We start from the raw sequence: 19,610 nt of genomic DNA on the forward strand, positions 1-19,610 counted from the left end.
TGTCTGTGCCTAAGGACACATGTATTTCATAGTATGTCAAAATACTTACTGTCCACAAAGGTATATGTTGCATTAAATCCTTCTCCTTCAAAAGTTATGTCAGAGACAAATTGAATCGTAAGCGAGTTGCCAGAAGAGATAAACGGGGCAGGTATTTGGGAACCACAAAATCTTCCACCTAAATTTGATCTTATGCTCCTGCCATCTGCTATCTGGAAGAAAAAGTAGTTTTTAGTAGTTCATTATTACTAGAGAAATTTGTTATTTTGCACTGAGGCTACCATAGGTCAGCACTAAGGATCTTTATATTGATGTTCTTTCAGACGGTCTTAATTTAGATTGATAATACTATAATGGCTTTCAGTAAAAATCCAGTATGATGCCAAACATATATTTTTCTCTTAGGAAAAGTAGTATATAATTAAAAATATGGCCATGGACTCATCAGACCCATTACTAATATCTCTGCTGCCCGAATTCTTACTAGAGGCTCTTCCTGAAGCTTTCTGGCTAAGTAAGCTCTTATTTCTCCTCTTTACTCTCAATATGTCACCCAGAAGTTGCTGCTAAAATAAAGCCAGACCAGGAGCTGCCTAACAGCTTCCTACCCTCTTACGACAAAGGCCATGTTCATGACAACAGCTGTCACAGCCTAATGGAATGGGCTCCCCTCCCACCTCAGACCTCATGGGTCTCCTTTCTGGCTGTCTGCTTGTCTGAGCTCCTTGGGCATCCCAGGCTCAGCCGGGCTTCACAGCTGTAGCATCTGCCTTCCTCTGCTGGACCATTCCTTCCTGTTTCTGCAGTGTCTCTTTTATGATCCCTTCAGGTCTTGCCTCCTATATGACCCACGGGGTTCCCAGACTTTAAGAGTACGTAAGGCATAAACAATGTTTCATCGGTACCTAGTAAATGCTTTGATTTTTCCCCCACTACCCACCTGCCTTGGTTTGTGCTGTCTTATTGTACCGGAGTACCATAGACAATGTCATTTATAAACAAACAAGTTGATTGGTGACAGTTCTGGAGGCTGAGAAGTCTTCAGAATTCCAGGGCTGCCTCCAATGAGGACCTTCTTACCTTTTGACATGAAAGCATCATATGAAGAGTTAGCAGGAGCATGCCAGCTCTGCAGTAGCTTTCTCTTTTATGAAGTCATTCACCCCATCCTAGAAACCCTACTCTCCTGACTTTATCTAACCCCAATTATATCGCAAAGCTCCCATTATACCATTAGCATGTGGATTTGAGGTTTATGTTTCTAACACAAACTAATGTGATATGTTCATACCACAGCATACACTTTCCTAAAATGTTCTCCCCAAGTCTTCTCCATGTCAATAAATAGCTGAAGACTAAACTTCAGTCATACCTAGTTCTTTCTCATTCTCATTACAACCATGCCTGCTTCTTTCCACCTTCTAAATACATCTATATCAATGCCACATCACCCCATGCCTCCAGAACATGGTTCACAAGTCAGTTACACCGAGCACCCACGGAGTTCCCCACCATGCTGTCCAGGTGTTTGGTGACCTAGTATGCTCTTGTTCTTCCTGCAAAGCTACACCTTCACCTAATGCAGAATCTTCCCTCTTTACCACTATCTGCAAGCCCTGGCCAATAAAGATACTATCTTTCCTCTCACCTTGCTCCCCTCACTGCCTCTGGTATTCTTCTCCCTTGGTGGCATAGTCTCTCTTGAAGGACTGGCAACTCCCAGCCATGGAGCCTTAGCTCATAAGTCACCTCCTCAGAGAGGCCGACCCCACACACTGCTGCCCTCCTCCAGTACCGTCCTGTTTTATTTTACTGTAATCAAACTGTATTTTTATTGTTTATTTGCTTTTACTGGGCTCTCTCTCTGCAAGAATATGAGTTCCACAAGTAGAGGCATGGAGCTGTGCTCAGAAGTGCCTCCAGCACCACGAACCATTTTACAAACACCCAAGGAAATAGTGATGGTCTAGATGTACCTCAAATACTTTATTAAACAAATAAGGTAGGTTTTACCTTTTACTTATATTTCAGTAATATTAATTGTCCTTTAATCATGTGTTCTGTGTTTGTGTAGCTCCAGATATGAGCTCATAATAGAACCACATCTGATCAGAGATCTCAGAGCAATGCTTCCTTGACATTGTTCTAGAGATGGTTGAGTTTCAAAATTAAAAGTTAGATAAACTGACCACTAGATGGCACTGTCTCTCCTTTATGAATATTTCTATTCATGCCGAGAATGTAAAAGTGGAATTCTGTAATCTAAAACCCCCGATTTACAGAAAAAAAGAGCTGCAGGTCTAGGACAATATACTTTTTCTGATAAATCAGGTATCATTATACCCACTGCAGTCTTCATGATCATTGCAAGCTTTTTCCCTTTTTTTTTTTTTTTCATGTGCCTGACTTGCGTTGGGTCTTTTGTGTACGGAGAAGCATCAAAGCACTCTCTGTACCTTCAAAATGCTCACTGACCAGTGAGAAGGGCCCAAAGTAAATGTGAGCATATGTGTGTATATGTATCTCTCTATATAAATATATTTACAAATGTGTATGGGAAAATACAAAAAAAGAACAAAGAACGATAAAAGTAAATATGTCAAACAAAATAGGGGAAATACATACTATAAAAGAAAGAAGTGTATTGGGTATGAGAGAAGCAGGGAAGACCACCCATTTCATGCCAAGGAGCTTGGGCCTCAATCTACAAGACCTGACATGGGTTTTAAGTAGAGACTGGTAAGTGTGAAGGGAAGTATGAGGGAGAAGCCAGGGTTGGGTAGAAGGTGCCCTGTGCAGGCATGACATTCATTCAATCACTGTTAAAGTGAGAGTCTCCCAACTGATTGGAGATACATTTTTACAACTAGCGCGCTTCCTAGACTCCTGTGCCGTCAAACCTGACATTCTTTCTATCTCTTTTCTGTTCTCGGACAACACCAAGTCTCCACTGTGGGGGGACCCTGCACAGCACTGGGGTGGGGATGGCGTGGCTATGGTGCCGGGAACAATAACCCAGCCACACCTTGCTTCTTAGAATCCTTTGTTTCCTGGCATTGCTGTGACAAAATGCCTCTAATAATCAATAAAAAGATATACTTTGTCGCCCAGTCACAGTCCATGCATGACTAATCTCTACAGAGACATAGTTACAGAGCTCTGTTGTCTGGGGCCTGTGCTGAGGTTAAGCATCGTGACAGAAGGACATACTGGAGGCGGCTGCACACTGCATAGAAGCTGTGATGAGGAGAGGAAGGAGCGGTTGGGGCTCAAGTATCCTCTCAAAGGGTGGTGTCCTCGGGGACCTGCCTTCCTAATGACTCCCTGTGTTGGCTGCCATGCCTTCTTAACCGCTGGGCTTTGGTGGGACATTCAAGACCCAGACTAGCACAGTTATTTCATCTTTATGGTATAACCTGGCTTGCACACTATAGAGCTGAGTCAACTTAGCTTTCCTAGAGTGTGATTTTATTGCAATATTTAACAGACAATTTAAAAGGTGATATTAAGTATTGATATCAACTTGACAAGATCTAGAATGACCTAGGGGACCAACCTCTGGGCATGTCCGTGAGGGAGTTTCTGGATTAGGTTAACTGAAATTAGAAAAACCACACCCTCAACGTGAGTGGTACCAGTCTGTGACCTGGGGTTCCAAACTGAATACAAGAGGAGAAAATAAGCTGAGCATCAGAATTAATCCCTGACTGCGGACATAATGTGACCAGCTGCCTCAAGTTCCTGCTGCCATGGCTTCTCCGCCATGATGAGATATATCCTCAAGTGGTGAGCCTGAATAAATTGTTTCTTTTATTGCGCAGGCCTCTCTCTCTAATGGGGATATCTCAAAGTTTCACATTCCCAGCACTTTCCTTGCGTCTGCCATCTACTGGGAAAGTTGTCAGTGTGTAAAACTGCATTCCAAAAAATGGAAAGTAAGGGTAGCCCTGAAGAGCTCTTATTTGTAATAAATAAATAAATAAATAAATAAATAACCATTAGGACTTCATTTTGAAGATAGCAAACAACGATTCCTTTTGTTCAGGCACCTTGCCTAGCTGCTATTTCTGTCAAAGTGACTTTAGGAATTTCATATGGTCACAAGCTCTTATATATTACCAAGTCACGCTCACAGAAACGGCTCTTGAAAATCAAATCAACCAATTTACCTCCTTGCCGAACCTAAGATATCTTTCATGAGTTAAGTTTCTACTCTTTGTATGAATTACTTTTTAAATATTCATTAATTTCAGTGTGTGTGTGTGTGTGTGTGTGTGTGTGTGTGTGTGTGTGTGTGTGTGATATGTATGTATACAAGTATAGGTGCATGTATGCCGCAGCATGCCAAAAACCACTTTTTACTATGAGTTCAGGGTTATGAAGCAAGTGCTTTTACCTGTTCAGGCACCTTGCCTACCCCTATTTTCAGTATTTTGAAGAAAAGGAAATTAAAAAATCTCTATGCCTACTTGGAAATAACCCAAGGGGGAAATGGAAGTAAATGGATTAATGAAATATTATATGACACAATGGGCAATACCCTAACACACATCATTTTTGTTCTCAAAAGAGCCTTGCAAAGTAGCTACTATTGTATGGCCATTTTAAATTAAATAAAGTGATAAGGAATCAGGTTGATCAAGAATTTAGTCTGGGAGCAAAATTGGGTTTGAGTCAACCTACTATCTGTCTTTAAATCCTATTACTTTTCGGTAACCTGGGGAGGCTGGTTTTAAATAACATCTTAAGCTGTTCTGGCTACTTGGTCTCATTTTAGAGAAGGATTGAGCTTGAATTGACATACGTCATCCCACACTTTGTTATCTCTCGTTCCCCATGAACTCCCTTGGATCGACCGGCTTCTATCCCAATGTCTTATTAAAATGGTTCTCATCCAGTAGAATAACTTTCTTCATCATAGCCTTTCTTGGCCTGTGACCTGCCACTTAACGGCAATTGTCCACCCACACATCCTAGGGAAAAGCATCTTCCCTTGATGTCAGTGCATCACACTGCTGCTGGCTGTCTCAGCTTTTCTCACTCATCTGTCTCCTTCCCGTTGTCTTCTGTGCTCCCTCTGCATCCCTGGGTGCCTTTCCTAGAGCTGAATGGGAGCATGGCTGTCTAGCTTCACGCTGTCTAAGGAAGTGTGATTCTTTGAACTCCTTAGGAAGCTTTAGACCAATTAAAGGGTAATTTTCTTTTGCACTTCAGATGTCATTTATATTAGGAATTGTCAAATTCCTTTGAGTATCTCACTCCATACGCCCAATCTTCCCATAGATCACTTCTTAACAAGGCACCGAACAAGACAGAACTGAATCTTGAAGTGAATGTTAGAAGTCACTTGAAGTTTGAGGCATGATTATCAAACATGAACTTGAACAGGAAACTAGCATCTATAATATGTACTGAAGCCACTGTGAGCAACAGTGGTCCCATTTTGAAGACTTCTAGATAATAAGTTGGAACATACTATTTTAGAGTAGGCTCTTACAGTGTAGCAGTCTTACCTGCACATAATCATAGTTGCAAATTCCTTGCTGTGCTGCTGCCTCCAGAGAAAACTTACTAAAGGTGAGATTAATGAGTTTGTTTTCAGGTGCAATTATGTACCATATGCAGTTTAGACCTTTGTCATACTTTCCATCTGAGTCAGAATCAGGAGAGACAAAGGCACTGTTGTCATCTGTCAGGTATCCCCCACATCCTTGCTGTGGTCCTGTTAAAACAAAGACACATCACTGTGCAGATGAACAAAATGATCTTAACTTTCACGTGGAAGGTTTTTGAAAAGGGGAGGTGCTGATGATGGCCGTATCAGAGAAACAGCAGGCAGCAACTGAAGTTCAAGGTGTCAGCCCACCAGGAGGAAACTCCCTGATGAGTGAATCTTAGATAGTCAAGGCCCTGAGACCTTCACATGTTTGCTTCTGCTGTCTTCCTCTGGCATCTGGCACGGTGTGAACGGGTGTGGGGAGATCCCCACTGCCTGTAATATAGTTTGTTCATCTCCTGGAAACATCCCATTCTACTGGGCATTTTTACCTGTGGATTATTATGAAGATGATTCCTCCCTAAATTATACTGTCTAATTGATAATAATAATGTTAGCTTACACAGATCTTTGATGAATAAAAATACAAGGAAATGTTACACAGCTAGGGCCTGTGAGTTTCATTTAAGGAGCTGCATTAGATCACAGGTCAGGTTAATGATTAAGAAAAACAACTGAGGGAAGGGGAGGGGGGCGGGAGGGGGGAGAACAAAGGAATCCGTGACTGATATGTAGAACTGAATTGTATTGTAAAATAAAATAAAATAAAATTTAAAAAAGAAAAAAGTAAAATAATTGAGTCCCAGGAGCCAGACCGGCTCAAATTCCTTTAATCTTGATGCTGAAAGACCCAGTCACAGGTTTTGGTGTGCATTATTAGCTGAAACAAAGCTTTGAAATAACTTCAGGTTAGATAAGATGCTTTGATAATAGCTTTAAAATGAAAAACCCTAGAAAACAATCTAAAGTTCACAAGGACACATAGCTGAGTTATAGACTCATTAGATTAGGGTCAAAAATACAAAGCAGCCCAATTGCTACTAGCTGATGTACTTTCCTTGCTAGGTTTGGTTTATAATCAAAGGTAATTAATTCCTTGTAGCCATTCCCGCCCTCAATCTCTTGATATAAGAAACTATTGATGAATGGGTAAGTACACTAAAGATTCAAAGTACAAGTGACTGATGGCTTTTATGTATAAAAGTTTAGGTTTATGATTTCTTTAAGATTCCTTATAAGATTACCTTTCAAGATAAATGATACAGTGATTGATTCTTTCTTCATAACTGCAATATGCAGTCTGCCAACAAAAGAGTTGGCTAAGAAAAAACACTTTCTGCTTGCTCATGTTCTGCTAATCTGTAACAAGTTACTTAGATGTAATGTATGTGGGTTGTTGGAGTGACTTTGTTTTTAATCATGTAAGGGAAATGAAAAACATGTTTTTACCTGTATTCATTATAATCATTCACTTGAAAAATGGAATGTAACCACATTGTAATTCCTATATTGCCTGAAAAACTTTGTTGGTGTATATAAGCTATAGAAAAAAGGTATACAGAAGACAAACAGAGAAGAATAGAGAATAAAGAAGGAAAACATCAAAGGAGTGTATGTCTTTTTCCCTAACCCCCTCAGATAGAAAAGTCTAGTACACGCCAACACTGTGGATTTCCCTTTGAGCCCTGTACTGCTCAAAGGGAGGCTGGGCTACCAGGCAGCAATAGGGAGGTTACATTCTCTACCACATATTTGTGAACATTATCAAAAGGTTTCCAAACACTGGCAGGCATGTACATGGGTTCCTCAAATTTTCTTGGCTCCTTGCTTATTGTGGTCATTTGAAAGAAAATGGCCCCCCAAAGGGAGTAGCACTATTAGGAGGTATGGCCTTGTTGGAGGAAGTGTTTCACTGTGGAGGCGGGCTTTGAGGCCTCATATATGCTCAAGCCAGGCCCAGTGAAACAGACCACTTCCTGTTGCCTGTAAGTCAAGATATAGGACATTCAGCTACTTCTTCAGCACCATGTTTGCCTGCACATCACCATGTTCCACCATGATGATAATGTACTAAACCTCTGAAAATGTAAGCTACCCCAGTGAAATGTTTTTCCTTTGTAAAAGTTGACATGATCATGGGGGCTCTTCACAGCACTAGAAACCCTAACTAAGACACTTACTCTCTTTTTATTCCTATCGCCCACTGGAGTCACCTCCTTTTCAGCATGTATAGATACCTGAGAGCAAGTAATCATATTGAAGTGCAGGCATGTGTCTCTTTGAAACTATTCATGTGATTTATTTGAGTTTTTTTCAACCTTGAAATACTCGATTTTGTGAAAATTGAGTATTTTGCATAATAAAGCTGGTGGAAAATGTGCACATGTCTGACTTTTATGTTCTACTTTTGTGAACGATGCCAAAACTGGAAATTGAATTTATGAAGATTTACTCAATACCTCTAAGAAAATTACCTCCCAACCAGGTTTTCATTTAAATAGTCTCACAGAAAGAGGCTGTGAGGAGGCAGTTAGCCCTGTAGTCTAGTTTACATTAAACAACATTCTCTGTATTTTTCACTTTTCCAGAATCAAGTCATGAGACTGAAGAATGAAAGAACTTCATTAGAGAAAAATTGTCTACATTGAAATTCAACAATTAGTGATACATAACCAAATTACAGAATACAGAGCACTCTAATGATGCCCCCATGCCTACTGTGGGAAAAAGCAGAAACAAAATCCCCTGGATTTAGGTTCTCTCTACTCCACAGCCTAGGTTTATCAGGAATGACAGAGGAAGAACATACAATGAAGAAAAACTTACTCATGATTTCTAAAGAAAGAGTTAGGTTGAATTAAGCTCAAAGTAGTCACAGTAAAAATAACATTAAATTAGTGTTCAAATTAATGTTCTACAACTTGCATAAGACACAAACGCAGTTAATTTCCTCTGTCATTGGCTTTCCATTTGTTTCATTCCAGTTATTTCTCTACTTCCAGTGAAAAGATTACCTTCCATATTAGGGGGCATTAAGATGATATCTCTCCTCAGCTCCAACCACAAAGTACAGAGAGTATACAGAGGGGCTTTCAGCACAGCACAGCCCTTGGCAGGCCAGGCTTCCCTGTCCACAGCTTTTGAATCAGGTAAAACTAGAGTGTTTGCACAGCCAGGTATTCCCTGGAATTGAAAAGCTTCCAAAGGCCTGATCCCTAATATGGCCACATCTAGTATACAGGTCAAAATGAATGTAAAACGTAAGTACTGCATATAGCCACACTGTGTGCTGCTGGTGGGTCAGCTCATGAAACATGACTGCAAAAGACAGAAAGAACTGGAGCTTGAACAGCTTTTAGTCTGTCATGGACTGTTACATAAGGAACCCAATTAAGCTAATTGGCTTGCATAGCAGGGAGGAACAATTACATTATTAATGAAATGGAAAATGTATGTTTATTTTAATATTTCCTTAGTATTCAAGGAAGTAACTTAGGATTGAAGTCCATTAGAAGTAATAACATAAATAGCAATGATACTGTGAAGAGAATGACAGATGCCCTAAAAGGGAAAGGATAAAATTTTAATCTTGTAAGAAGTTATCAACTAGTTACTGTGAGGATATAGAATGCTCAGGCCTTAAGGATGCATAGAATAAGAACATGTAAGAATAGGACTGAGATCATCTAGTTCAGGCTGAATGAAGCTCACCATCCAATGTTAAATGAACAGTATGTGTAGGAAGGCACAATTTTGTTCTGAAAACCATGAGGCAAATAAAGGATCATACCAAGGCTCAAGACTAAGTCATGAAAAGCTTTTGATTTTATGGATAGTGGGGATCCACTTGAAAGCCTTTTTTGTAAGATTTATTCTTATTCTTTTTTTTGTTTGTTTGTTTGTTTTGTTTTGTTTTTTTGTTTTGTTTTTCGAGACAGGGTTTCTCTGTGTAGCTTTGCGCCTTTCCTGGAACTCGCTTTTGGAGACCAGGCTGGCCTCGAACTCACAGAGATCCACCTGGTTCTGCCTCCCAAGTGCTGGGATTAAAGGCGTGCGCCACCACCGCCTGGCTCTTATTCTTATTTATTGTATGTGTGAGCAAATGTTACACATGTATGAGAGCCTGTCAAGACCAAAAGAGTGCATAGTTAGATTTCTTGGAGCTGGAGATATAGGCTTTGTGAACCGCCCTCTGTGGGTATTATGAATGAGCTTGAATCCCCTGGACAAGTAGTAATTGTTAAACTTTTAAGCCATCTACAGCTCTTTGAAAGGCTTTTTGATCAGAAAAGTAGTAGTATCATTTTATCCTGAATTGCATCTGGTAGTAGCCTCTTACATATAAGGAGAAGTTCACTAGAGGAGGTGATGCCAGCAGAGAGGTGGTTGCTACAATATACATCTGGATTGGCAAGAGGCAGTGAAGAGTTGGAACTTAATATACATTACACCATTAATATATCAGCTTCAAAAATGAAATGCTACTTTAAAAAAGTTAACCTATAGATTTTATCATTATTTGCATGTTAGTTATTCTAACAAGTTAATAAGGGGAAAACGATCAGATGACTCTTCTCACTCAAAGTGAATGGCATTATGCATACTTACTACTCAGTAGCAGCAATACCACTAATAAAAGTCATGCCATAAGGTAGATAGGTCTCAAATGGAGACGGGCAAGCAACTCTGCACTCCCATAAATGATTAAAAAAATGCTTCAGTTATAAGAAACTGACATCTGACTGGCTACACAGTATCACTGTAGTAATAGCAAACACACACACACACACACACACACACACACACACACACACAGAGAGAGAGAGAGAGAGAGAGAGAGAGAGAGAGAGAGAGAGAGAGAGAGAGAGAGAGAGAGAGAAAGAGATCTTGTCTGAGTTATCAAACTATTACAGAGAACCCAATTTATAAAATACAGAGAACAAATAAGATGGAAAGCTAACATTACTTAATATTAATCAATATTATCAGTTAGATAACCCTGGCCAAAGTAGCCAAGTAACTATAAGAAAAATGATACTATATGAGTGAATAGAAGTTTACAGTGTTCTGGAAATGATAATTACAGAGAATGCCCCATTTTAGTATTTAAACATAGTGCAGCTTCTCCACGCTTCAGATCCTCCTAAGGTAGATGCGAACACAAGTGTGCATGTCTTTGGGGGAATGTAAACAGCAGTCATAACAAAATGAGGATGCCTTTGTAGCTTTCCCCATCATGATCTTGATACCCCTTGCTCATAGAATCCCTCTTCTCTCTCTTCGAGCCCTCTCCTGGAGCTCGGCCTAGCACTTGGCTGTGGATCTCTGCATCTGCTTCCATCAGTTATTGGATAAGGGCTCTATGATGACAGGATATTCACCGATCTGAATACTGGGGTAAGCCAGTTCAGGGGAACTCATGAACTTGAGACCAACAGCTGTGGAGCCTCCACGGGACTGGACTAGGCCTTCTGCACGAGCGAGACAGTTGTGTAACTTGATCTGCTTAAGGGGCCCCCTGGAAGTAGGATCAGGATCCATCCCTAGTGCATGAGCAGGCTTTTTGGAGCCCACTACCTATGGTGGGACACCTTGCACAGCCTTGATGCAGGGAGAGGGGCCTGGACCTGTCTCTACTGAATGTACCAGGCTCTGTTGACTCCCCAGGGGAGGCCATACCTTGTTAGAGGAGGGAATGGCGGGGAAGGGGGGTTGGGGGAGAAGGCTGGAGGGGAGGGAGGAGGGAAGAGAGGGGTGATCTGTGGTTGGTATGTAAAATGAATAAAATATTTCTGAATAAAAAATAACAATAAACAAAACAAAATGAGGATGCAATGTCAAAAAGTTCTATGGCCACATTGCTGTGCCCAAAATATCTATAGTAACAAGATACAATAGGATCTGTGACTATGGAAGAGTCTCATATACTAAAATATCTGTATTTTCTGTATTAGTATTTTGAAGTTTCTTTTCTCCTGGTAAAGACATCATAACATGTTCTGCTTCGACATCACAAATCCATCACCTTTTCCATTACCACACATTCTTCTACCATTTAGAAAGTGCTTAGCCGCTGGCACCTGCCTTAGTAGTCAGACTGTCAGAGCCACTTGGATGACACACCCTGGAACCAAGAACAAATGTCACTATAGCAGTCTTCTGTAAGTTGGAAACATTTAGCTCAAGAGAGCTGTTTCCTCAGAGAAAGAAAATGTTCAGGGGCCGAGGGGGGGGGGGGGCGTAACTCTACTGGAGACATAAACCCACATTCAGCAGAGCGATCCCAGCCAGATCTACTTAATTAACTCAGTAACTGAATCCTGAATGACTAAACTTCAGAGTGCAGCACAAGGCAGCATCAGTCTGAAAAGAGAAGAAATAGCTGCCGTATCTCAGAGAAACATCTTAGAGGCTGCAGTGGAGGGAGACGACTTTATTAAGAAGTTATTTTGAGGACTGCTATTTTTGTGACTGACACTTTAATGAGGTCTTTGGGATGGTATCTCTCTGTTTCTGGACTCTTGCTGCTCTAGAGGTTAGTGGTCAGCTGCACTTCAGATAATGATCACCCTGACTTCAGCACATTGCTGCTTTCCAGCACCAGCTGTGGCTGGAGGTGGCAGCCCAAGAGCGCTGGAAGCATGACACAAATGCATCTAAGAATCGGTGCTCTAGCAAGACAGAGCATGCCATGGTGGCTTCTCTTCAACCACGCAGGGCCTGAGCATCACAACCCGAGTTTGGAGAAAAGCTCGCTGTGACTTTCACAGCTGCACAATCAACTGATCCAGGGTTGTGAACTCACTGGAGAATTCCATGTGGTTTTTGATGGCCCTGCTGTGCTTCTTTCTCTAAAAGGGTTTCATAGACTACAGCACAACTTCATGATTAGAAAAAAAAAAAAAACCTCTCAGAAAACTAGGATTAGAAGGGAAATTTCTCCATTTGATAAAGAATATCTGCACAACTTATAGCTATTAGCAAACCTTTAAAAATTGTGTGTGTGTGTGTGTGTGTGTGTGTGTGTGTGTGTGTGTGTGTGTGTTCATGCCTGTGGAGACCAGAGTCTAATGTCCAATATATTTTGCAATTGTTCTCCATATTGCATTTTGAGATAGAGCCTCTCACTGAGTCTGGAGCTTGCTGATTCTGCTGTAGACTTAGACCCATTATAAAAAGGGGACTTGGTGGGGAAAACAAAGCCATCTGTTGTTATTCACTTTTCACTCTACACATCCAGATACATTTGTATGAGCTGTTCTTTGGTCTGCAGTGCCATACCAGTTTAAAGAAAAGTAAAGCAGCTGATGAGTAATGTAATCTGTACGGTGAGAGCTAAAATAAATAACATGTGTGTAATAACATAAAAAGAAGAGTGATAAAAATGATGAATTTTTTTAAGAAGCAAAGAAAAGGAGCTAGAGGCTCAAAAGCACCTGCCACCAAGCCTGAAGACTGGGGTTCAATGCTCAGGACCTATATACTGGTTGACTCATGCAAAGTTCTCCTCTAATATTCTGTGCACCATGCACTCCATTCCCAAACACATGCCCACACAATAAGTGAAAAATACAATCAAAAGTTTATAGGCAAGAAAGGATGGTTGTGGGAACACACGAGGAGGCAGGGAAAACAGCAAAGAGCACAAAGACTGAGTAAAATCTGACAACACCAGTCATTTTGTTGCCCATAAATATATTAATTGTTAAATTCCCCAACAGGAAGAAAAAGCCAAACATCAACTACATTCTTCAGCATAGAAAAAAGCTGGAAGTAAAGGGTCAACAAATATGCCATGCACATATATGTGCACAAGTATAATTAGAGTTTTTAACCAAATGCCTTTTGGGTCCAGAAGAAAGCTATGCATATTATTCTAAATCAGGAAAAATGGAAATTATGATTAAGATATTTTCAAAAGTTATTGCATAATGATATGAGTTAATCTCCCAGGAGGATACAGTGACTTTAGGCATGATTGTTCTTTATCAAGTGTATGGATCTCAGTGAGTGCCTTTCTTAACCTCCTAAGATAAACCAGTTAGAGCTGGGAATTCCTGGCTTCTCAAATGAGTATGGAGAATTGTCTAGCTTAATCAACACTACAACCTTATAAAGTATTAGTGATGACTGTGCCCATTTTATAGATTAGAAAACCAAGACAGAGTAGCTAAGCACATTGTCCAAGGCCAAACTTGTTATAATTGTAAACTGGCTCTGACACTCCAAAGCATACATACTATTCAGGACTGCCATTTTCACGATATCATACTGAATTTACAAGGAGCTGTTGACTTCTTACTATGAGTTTATCAAGCATAGGACTTGCTAAACTCACCAGTGCATGCTTCAAATCACTGCCTGCATAATAAGTAGCTAGGGAATATTGTAAAAACAATGAAGGAATACATTGAGCACAAATAGCTGTTAGATGGATCTTTGCTTTCTAGCATAGGGTTATAAAGGGAATTTTCATAATTAAATTTATTTCTTGATTTATAAAGTGTTGCATTATTATAAAAATGTGTATATGCACATGTACATACATGTATATATACATATATATCTATACATTAGCAAAATGACTGTTTTTCCTTGATTGTAAGCATTCTTTCAAAGCCAACTTTTCTAGTTTTCATGCCATATTTGACTGCATATTTCAGCAGAACAGCGGTAAAAATTTCACCAAAAGATACAAAATAATGACTATATAAGTCATTCCAACAAGTCGTCTCATAGTAAGAAAATGCTTCTTTTGCAACAATAAATGATGTCAGGTCTATTACTTAAGGGACTTGAATCTCTGAGTATTTGGGTAGTATGTCAGTAGAATGCATTCATTCATTTGTAGAATTCAGGACATATTAATGAGCATATTCTCTATTTAAAGGTAATATGATTTTACTTAATATTCACAATTACATAAGCAGAAGTTTATAAAGGAAAACATTTTGTTTAAAGAAATGCTAGGTTAATAGTCACATATTACTTGGATGTCATAAAATAGATGATGATATAAGAGGTGAAATTTATAAAATCAGAGCCAACAATCAAGAGTTTTATAATAACAATTTAAAGAAGGAAATAATTTTTTTTATTTTCATTAATGTGTTATCTCATACTAAATGTATAGCTGATTTTTTTTTTAACTTTTACTACCCTGGTGTCATACTGTTTAATGGTGACAGAGATCAATTCCCCTCCTCTTGAAACTTGCTAAGTGTCCTTGACAAGTCATTTAATTCCCTTGTGACTTATTCCTACACTTTTAAACTTGAGTACCTGACAAGTGTACCAATCAGGGTTGTGCCGTCAGAATAAAATATCTAAATCCCTTCATTTTTTTTCAGAACCCTAGGTAAGACATGTCACTAAATTGAAGTCCATAGTTTGAAGCTACTAATTTTTTGTCATACAGATTTATTGTCCTTTATTGTAATATAAATATACTTTCTATGTCTGTGCTTAATCGTGCGAGGGCTTCACTTTTATGCCATGCAAAGCCAACAAAGCAAACGTGACATTTTTCTATCAACACCAAAAAGGTGGCTTTTGCAGCATATATTCATATCTACAAAATACATATACTTGCTATATTTATAATTATGTGATAAATTGTGTAAATATGTTTAAAGTATAATTTTGTTATTTATATAAATGTTAAATAAGTCATATGTATTTCAATATTACATATTATAACATTTTATATAACATATGACTGTTATTGGAAATATGTAGAGGTTATATACCATTTGTTATAAATATGCCATATATAAATATATAACTATTCTATGTTGTAGTATCATGTAGTAACAGTAAATCACAAGTGTACTATTCAGGACTGGTATCCTATGATTTAAAAACAGAATCAAGTGAGAAGATGAACATGGAAAGAAGGAGTGCTAACACAAAGGGAGAGGAAAACTAACTCTTCTTTTAGGAAATATTCCCAGGACCCCTCCTTAGCCTGGTGTTTCTATAAATTGCCCCAGAGGCGACACAGGCCAATTAGGAACGTGTGGGTTGGAAGATGATCAAATCTAATTCAATGCTTGGCTTTGGCCACAAACAGATTCCTTAATCTTTAATAAATCCTTCTCACTTCCCCTTTTGTAAAATACACTAAGTCCTGCCTCATAAGGTAGTCGTGAGGATTAGATGAATCAGTCTAGGTAAGGGAGCTTGGAGGAGAAGCTTAGTGATGGACAGTCACTGTCATTATGCTCTGTGATTTTGTGACAAGTCTTTACTCATGAGTGAACAGACTGTAAAGAAAGCTACCATACAAAGTGAGCAGAATGCTAGCAAGTTAGAACAAAGAGATAAACAGTTCCATAATACTTTTTTATATTTCTGAATGACTCATTGATAACTAAAGTCTGTTTAAATTTTACTGTTGACTGTATTTTGCTCTTATGTGCCTGAGAATACCATATCAATGCCAATCCAGTGCGCATAAGGATGATTACAGGAAATTTATGGTTATAATAACTTAACCCAGACATCCAGTTATTGGAGACAAAGCTGAGTTGCATTTTGCAGAGGGTGTGGCTTCCATCATGTAGAATCACTGCTTCCCAGATCTTTCTCTCTAAATGCTTTTCACCGTGTTACCTTATCTGACCATTAATCTGACCACATAGCTTGGTCTCTAAAAAACCATCTGACTTATTGTCTCAAGGACAGACAACCCTATCCTTCCAGACTTCGGGCAAACCTAGCTATTCAGAGGGCAGGGAGGAGGGATACTTGATTGTGGGGGATACTGGAATATGTTTATTAAAACCTTTTCCTTGCTTGATCTAAAACTTAACTCCTGTCTCCTACATGATTCCGTATGGTTTTGATGAACTATGCACTAGCTGGTTTCTTTATCCCATTCACACATTCTAAGATAAGCAAATACTCTTCTCAGTGAGTCCCTGAAGAATAAGCTGCAGATAACCTTGTGTTTAGCTTTATCCTCCGGGGACAGCTAATCAACAGTGAAAGCAAGCAGGCTTGCAAGGGGCAGGAACGAGCTTAGTCTAGTTTCTTTTAAATAGGTTTACAATTTCAGCTCATCTCATTCTCAGGCTTCATAGAAGGAAGCAAATGACATCAAGAAACCAGACGAATAGCATTCCCTGGTTGCTTTCAAGTCATACCCTACCATTGCTTCCCTGAAAGTTATATGAGTAGTGATTTATCAAATTATTGAACTGATAACCCAGCTATCTGACTGGACTGTGCTTCTAGGAGTCAGGGCAGTTGGCAGCCTGTCGCCAGCTGCTCAGAGGCGCCTAGAGACACATACACACATATTTTTAATGTCAGTGAATGTTTGAAAGTGCATTATTTTATTGTCAGGCTACACAATTTCAGAGTGCCTCTCAGAGTTCAAACTTGACACCACAACTGGGAAGGCTAAATATAACTAGAAGTGGAATTCTCAAGTGGGCACAAGAGTCTCAAATGGAGAGTCTCCTCCATTTGCTGAGACCATGGTTTTCATTTCTGTGACCCCAGGTTCTCTGCAATCGCTGTCTTTCATATCCTCCTTTTAGAAGTCAACCACTTTTTATTCCCTCACCTTCTTTCCACCCCTCCCATTGTCTGCACTTTTAGCACATTTGAGAGATGTTTTCCATGAGTATGATAGCAGGTCCAGAGACCGAGCTCAAGTGACCCAATTTTGAATCAGATCCAGTATTTCCAGAACTGGATGAAAGGGATTCTACTCTCTTCCCTGTAAAATAGCTTAACTCTATGAATTGTGAATCAATTTTGCGAATAAATTAAATATAGTTATAATATATCAGGCACATATAAATGTAATTTCAAAGTAGGCATAATTTACCCATCTATTCTTCAGTTCATTCACACAGTCACTATTGATGGAGTAACATTTATTTATGTCTGAGGCCTCTATAGGGCCTTAGGATTTAATTAGAATTTAACTTCTGAGTTGACTTAAGTTATAAAATATACTTTAGGACAGCTATGGTATGTTCCAGGAACTAATCTTCTTTACCTTTAATAGATTCTTAAAGGATAGAAAGTGGTAATATTTCAAGCTGATCTTCTTCAGTAGATAAAAAAATTGAGCATAGAGAGATCAGGGTTTTTTTTTTTTTTCTAAAGCTCCAACACAGGCAGTGGGATGATGAGTCACCTGCATCCTGAGTACCTGAATCCTGGCACACAGCTCTTCCCCTTTGGCCACACTCCTGCCTTTGTTGACCTGTGATTCATTCTGTCCTTGACAGACATGTGTTTTTGTATTCATGCTTTTCCCTCACAGCACCTCCCCCCGCACCCCCACCCCACCCCGACTTTGCCCTGAATGCTGCCTGACTCTTCTCCACACGACTAACAAGCCAGGTGAAGGAAGACGGATAGTGGCCTCCATCTTTGGCATATTTGCTGGGATCAGCAGGAGGCAGGGAGCTTAAAGATGTGCTTCTGGCCACTGAGGTCCCTGATCCAGCTTTTTTCTCCAGGGACAGGGATTTGTCTCCTTGGATTGCAGGGACTCCTAATTGTCTCTTGGCCTATTCATTGATTCCAATGCCCAAAAACCTTATTGGTACACAGAGAAACCCTGTCTCAAAAAACCTTATTGGGCCAGGTTTAGCGTTATATACTAGAACTGTGCTGAAGTGGTACAAAATGAATTATTTGAGGGGAGGGGTGGGTGAGAGCTAGGGAGATAGCTGAGTAGATAAAGTGCTTGCTACACAAGCATGAGGCCTGGAGCTTGGGACCTAATGCTGTTATAGAAGCTGGCCTGACAAGGTGACTCAACTGTAACCATAGCCCTTGGGAAGTGGAGACGGATTCTAAAACAAGCTAGCTAGCTATACTAGCTACACTGGTAAGCTATGGGTCAATTGAGAGACCTTGCCTGGATGTGTAAGGTAAAGAATGACTGAAGCAGAGTCCAGACTCATCTCTTGGGCCTCCATATGCACACACATGTGGATATACATCATTCGTGCATACCACACACACTGCATACCACACACACATACACACAAACTACTAAAGAAAAAAAAAAGAAAAATGAAATTACAATATTACTGAAAGTACACACCTAGCTCTGTGTCTAGAAGATCTGTGTATAACATAATGAGTAGTGACGAAAGACTCATAACATCATGAAAGACTCAGCAAAACACTTGGGCATGAGGTCAGTATAGTAAGGAATGGAGGCAAGAGCTGTAAAAACATGTGTTCAAAGATGAAGTGTTTCATTCATAACATGTGCAAGTTGGCCACAGCTGAAGGGAGCCCTTCTAGCAAAGGAGAGGCTAAAACTAAAACAGAAATTATTAGAAAAAGCAGAGTGCTTTTAATGTCAGTTCTGTCCTGTAGAGCTGACACACATCACCCAAACCCACAGAAACAGTGAGATCTCAGGGCATTGGTGGTCTGATAAAGGATGAGCACTTGGTCCAGGAAAGCGCTCATCTTCCTAGATCATTTCATTTCCTGGATCCTGGAAAGCTTGGTACAATCATTTCTCTGACTTCCCTTCTTTCAGGACCAGTCACCCATGTTGTGTTGACACTCACGGGAAATCTGAGAAAATTTTATGTCATGGTTAGGTGCCAGGCCCTGGTATTGGCTTTGCTTTCACCTATCCCCACACTTGAGCAATAATTCCACAAAAGAAAGGAGACTCAACTTCACTATCTATTTACTAATTAACTATGGATAGTTCCCCTAAATTCTCTCCATCAATGAGAAGGACAAATGTAGCAGATGCACGGGGAGATGCTGCACTGTCACGTAAGTACAGAAGCTGATTTTACTGAAGTTTGAAAAATTAAAGTGGATGTGCATAAATTATCATCAACTGTATAATCAACAGCAAAGCAGCAAAAGCCTGTACTTAGGGAATCTAGTTGAGATCAAACTAAACAGAAATGTCAAGGACTACAGTGTTTACCCAGGGAAGGTGTTGTTCAGGCAGATTGATAGCCTTGGAAATGAGCAGCCAGTGTGGTCCACAGAGCAGCTGTCTCCTCACGGAAAAGATGGGGTGGTGTAAATGGATGAGGTGAAAGAG

At 39.8% G+C, this 19,610-nt stretch overlaps 1 protein-coding gene across 2 annotated transcripts in view; it reads right to left on the bottom strand.

The window, feature by feature from the left end:
* Window positions 1-19,610, bottom strand: part of Cubn (cubilin) — a 233,806-nt gene that overhangs the window by 11,212 nt on the left and 202,984 nt on the right. For both annotated transcript variants that reach the window (XM_059263605.1, XM_059263604.1), the window contains exons 60-61: window positions 5,514-5,722; window positions 50-212 (exon numbers count right to left, since the gene is read on the bottom strand). In XM_059263605.1, the coding sequence (XP_059119588.1) occupies window positions 50-212; window positions 5,514-5,722 (372 nt within the window). The remainder of the gene's footprint in view (window positions 1-49; window positions 213-5,513; window positions 5,723-19,610) is intronic.

This window comes from Peromyscus eremicus, chromosome 5 (genome assembly GCF_949786415.1).
Source record: "Peromyscus eremicus chromosome 5, PerEre_H2_v1, whole genome shotgun sequence".
Classification (NCBI taxonomy): domain Eukaryota; kingdom Metazoa; phylum Chordata; class Mammalia; order Rodentia; family Cricetidae; genus Peromyscus; species Peromyscus eremicus.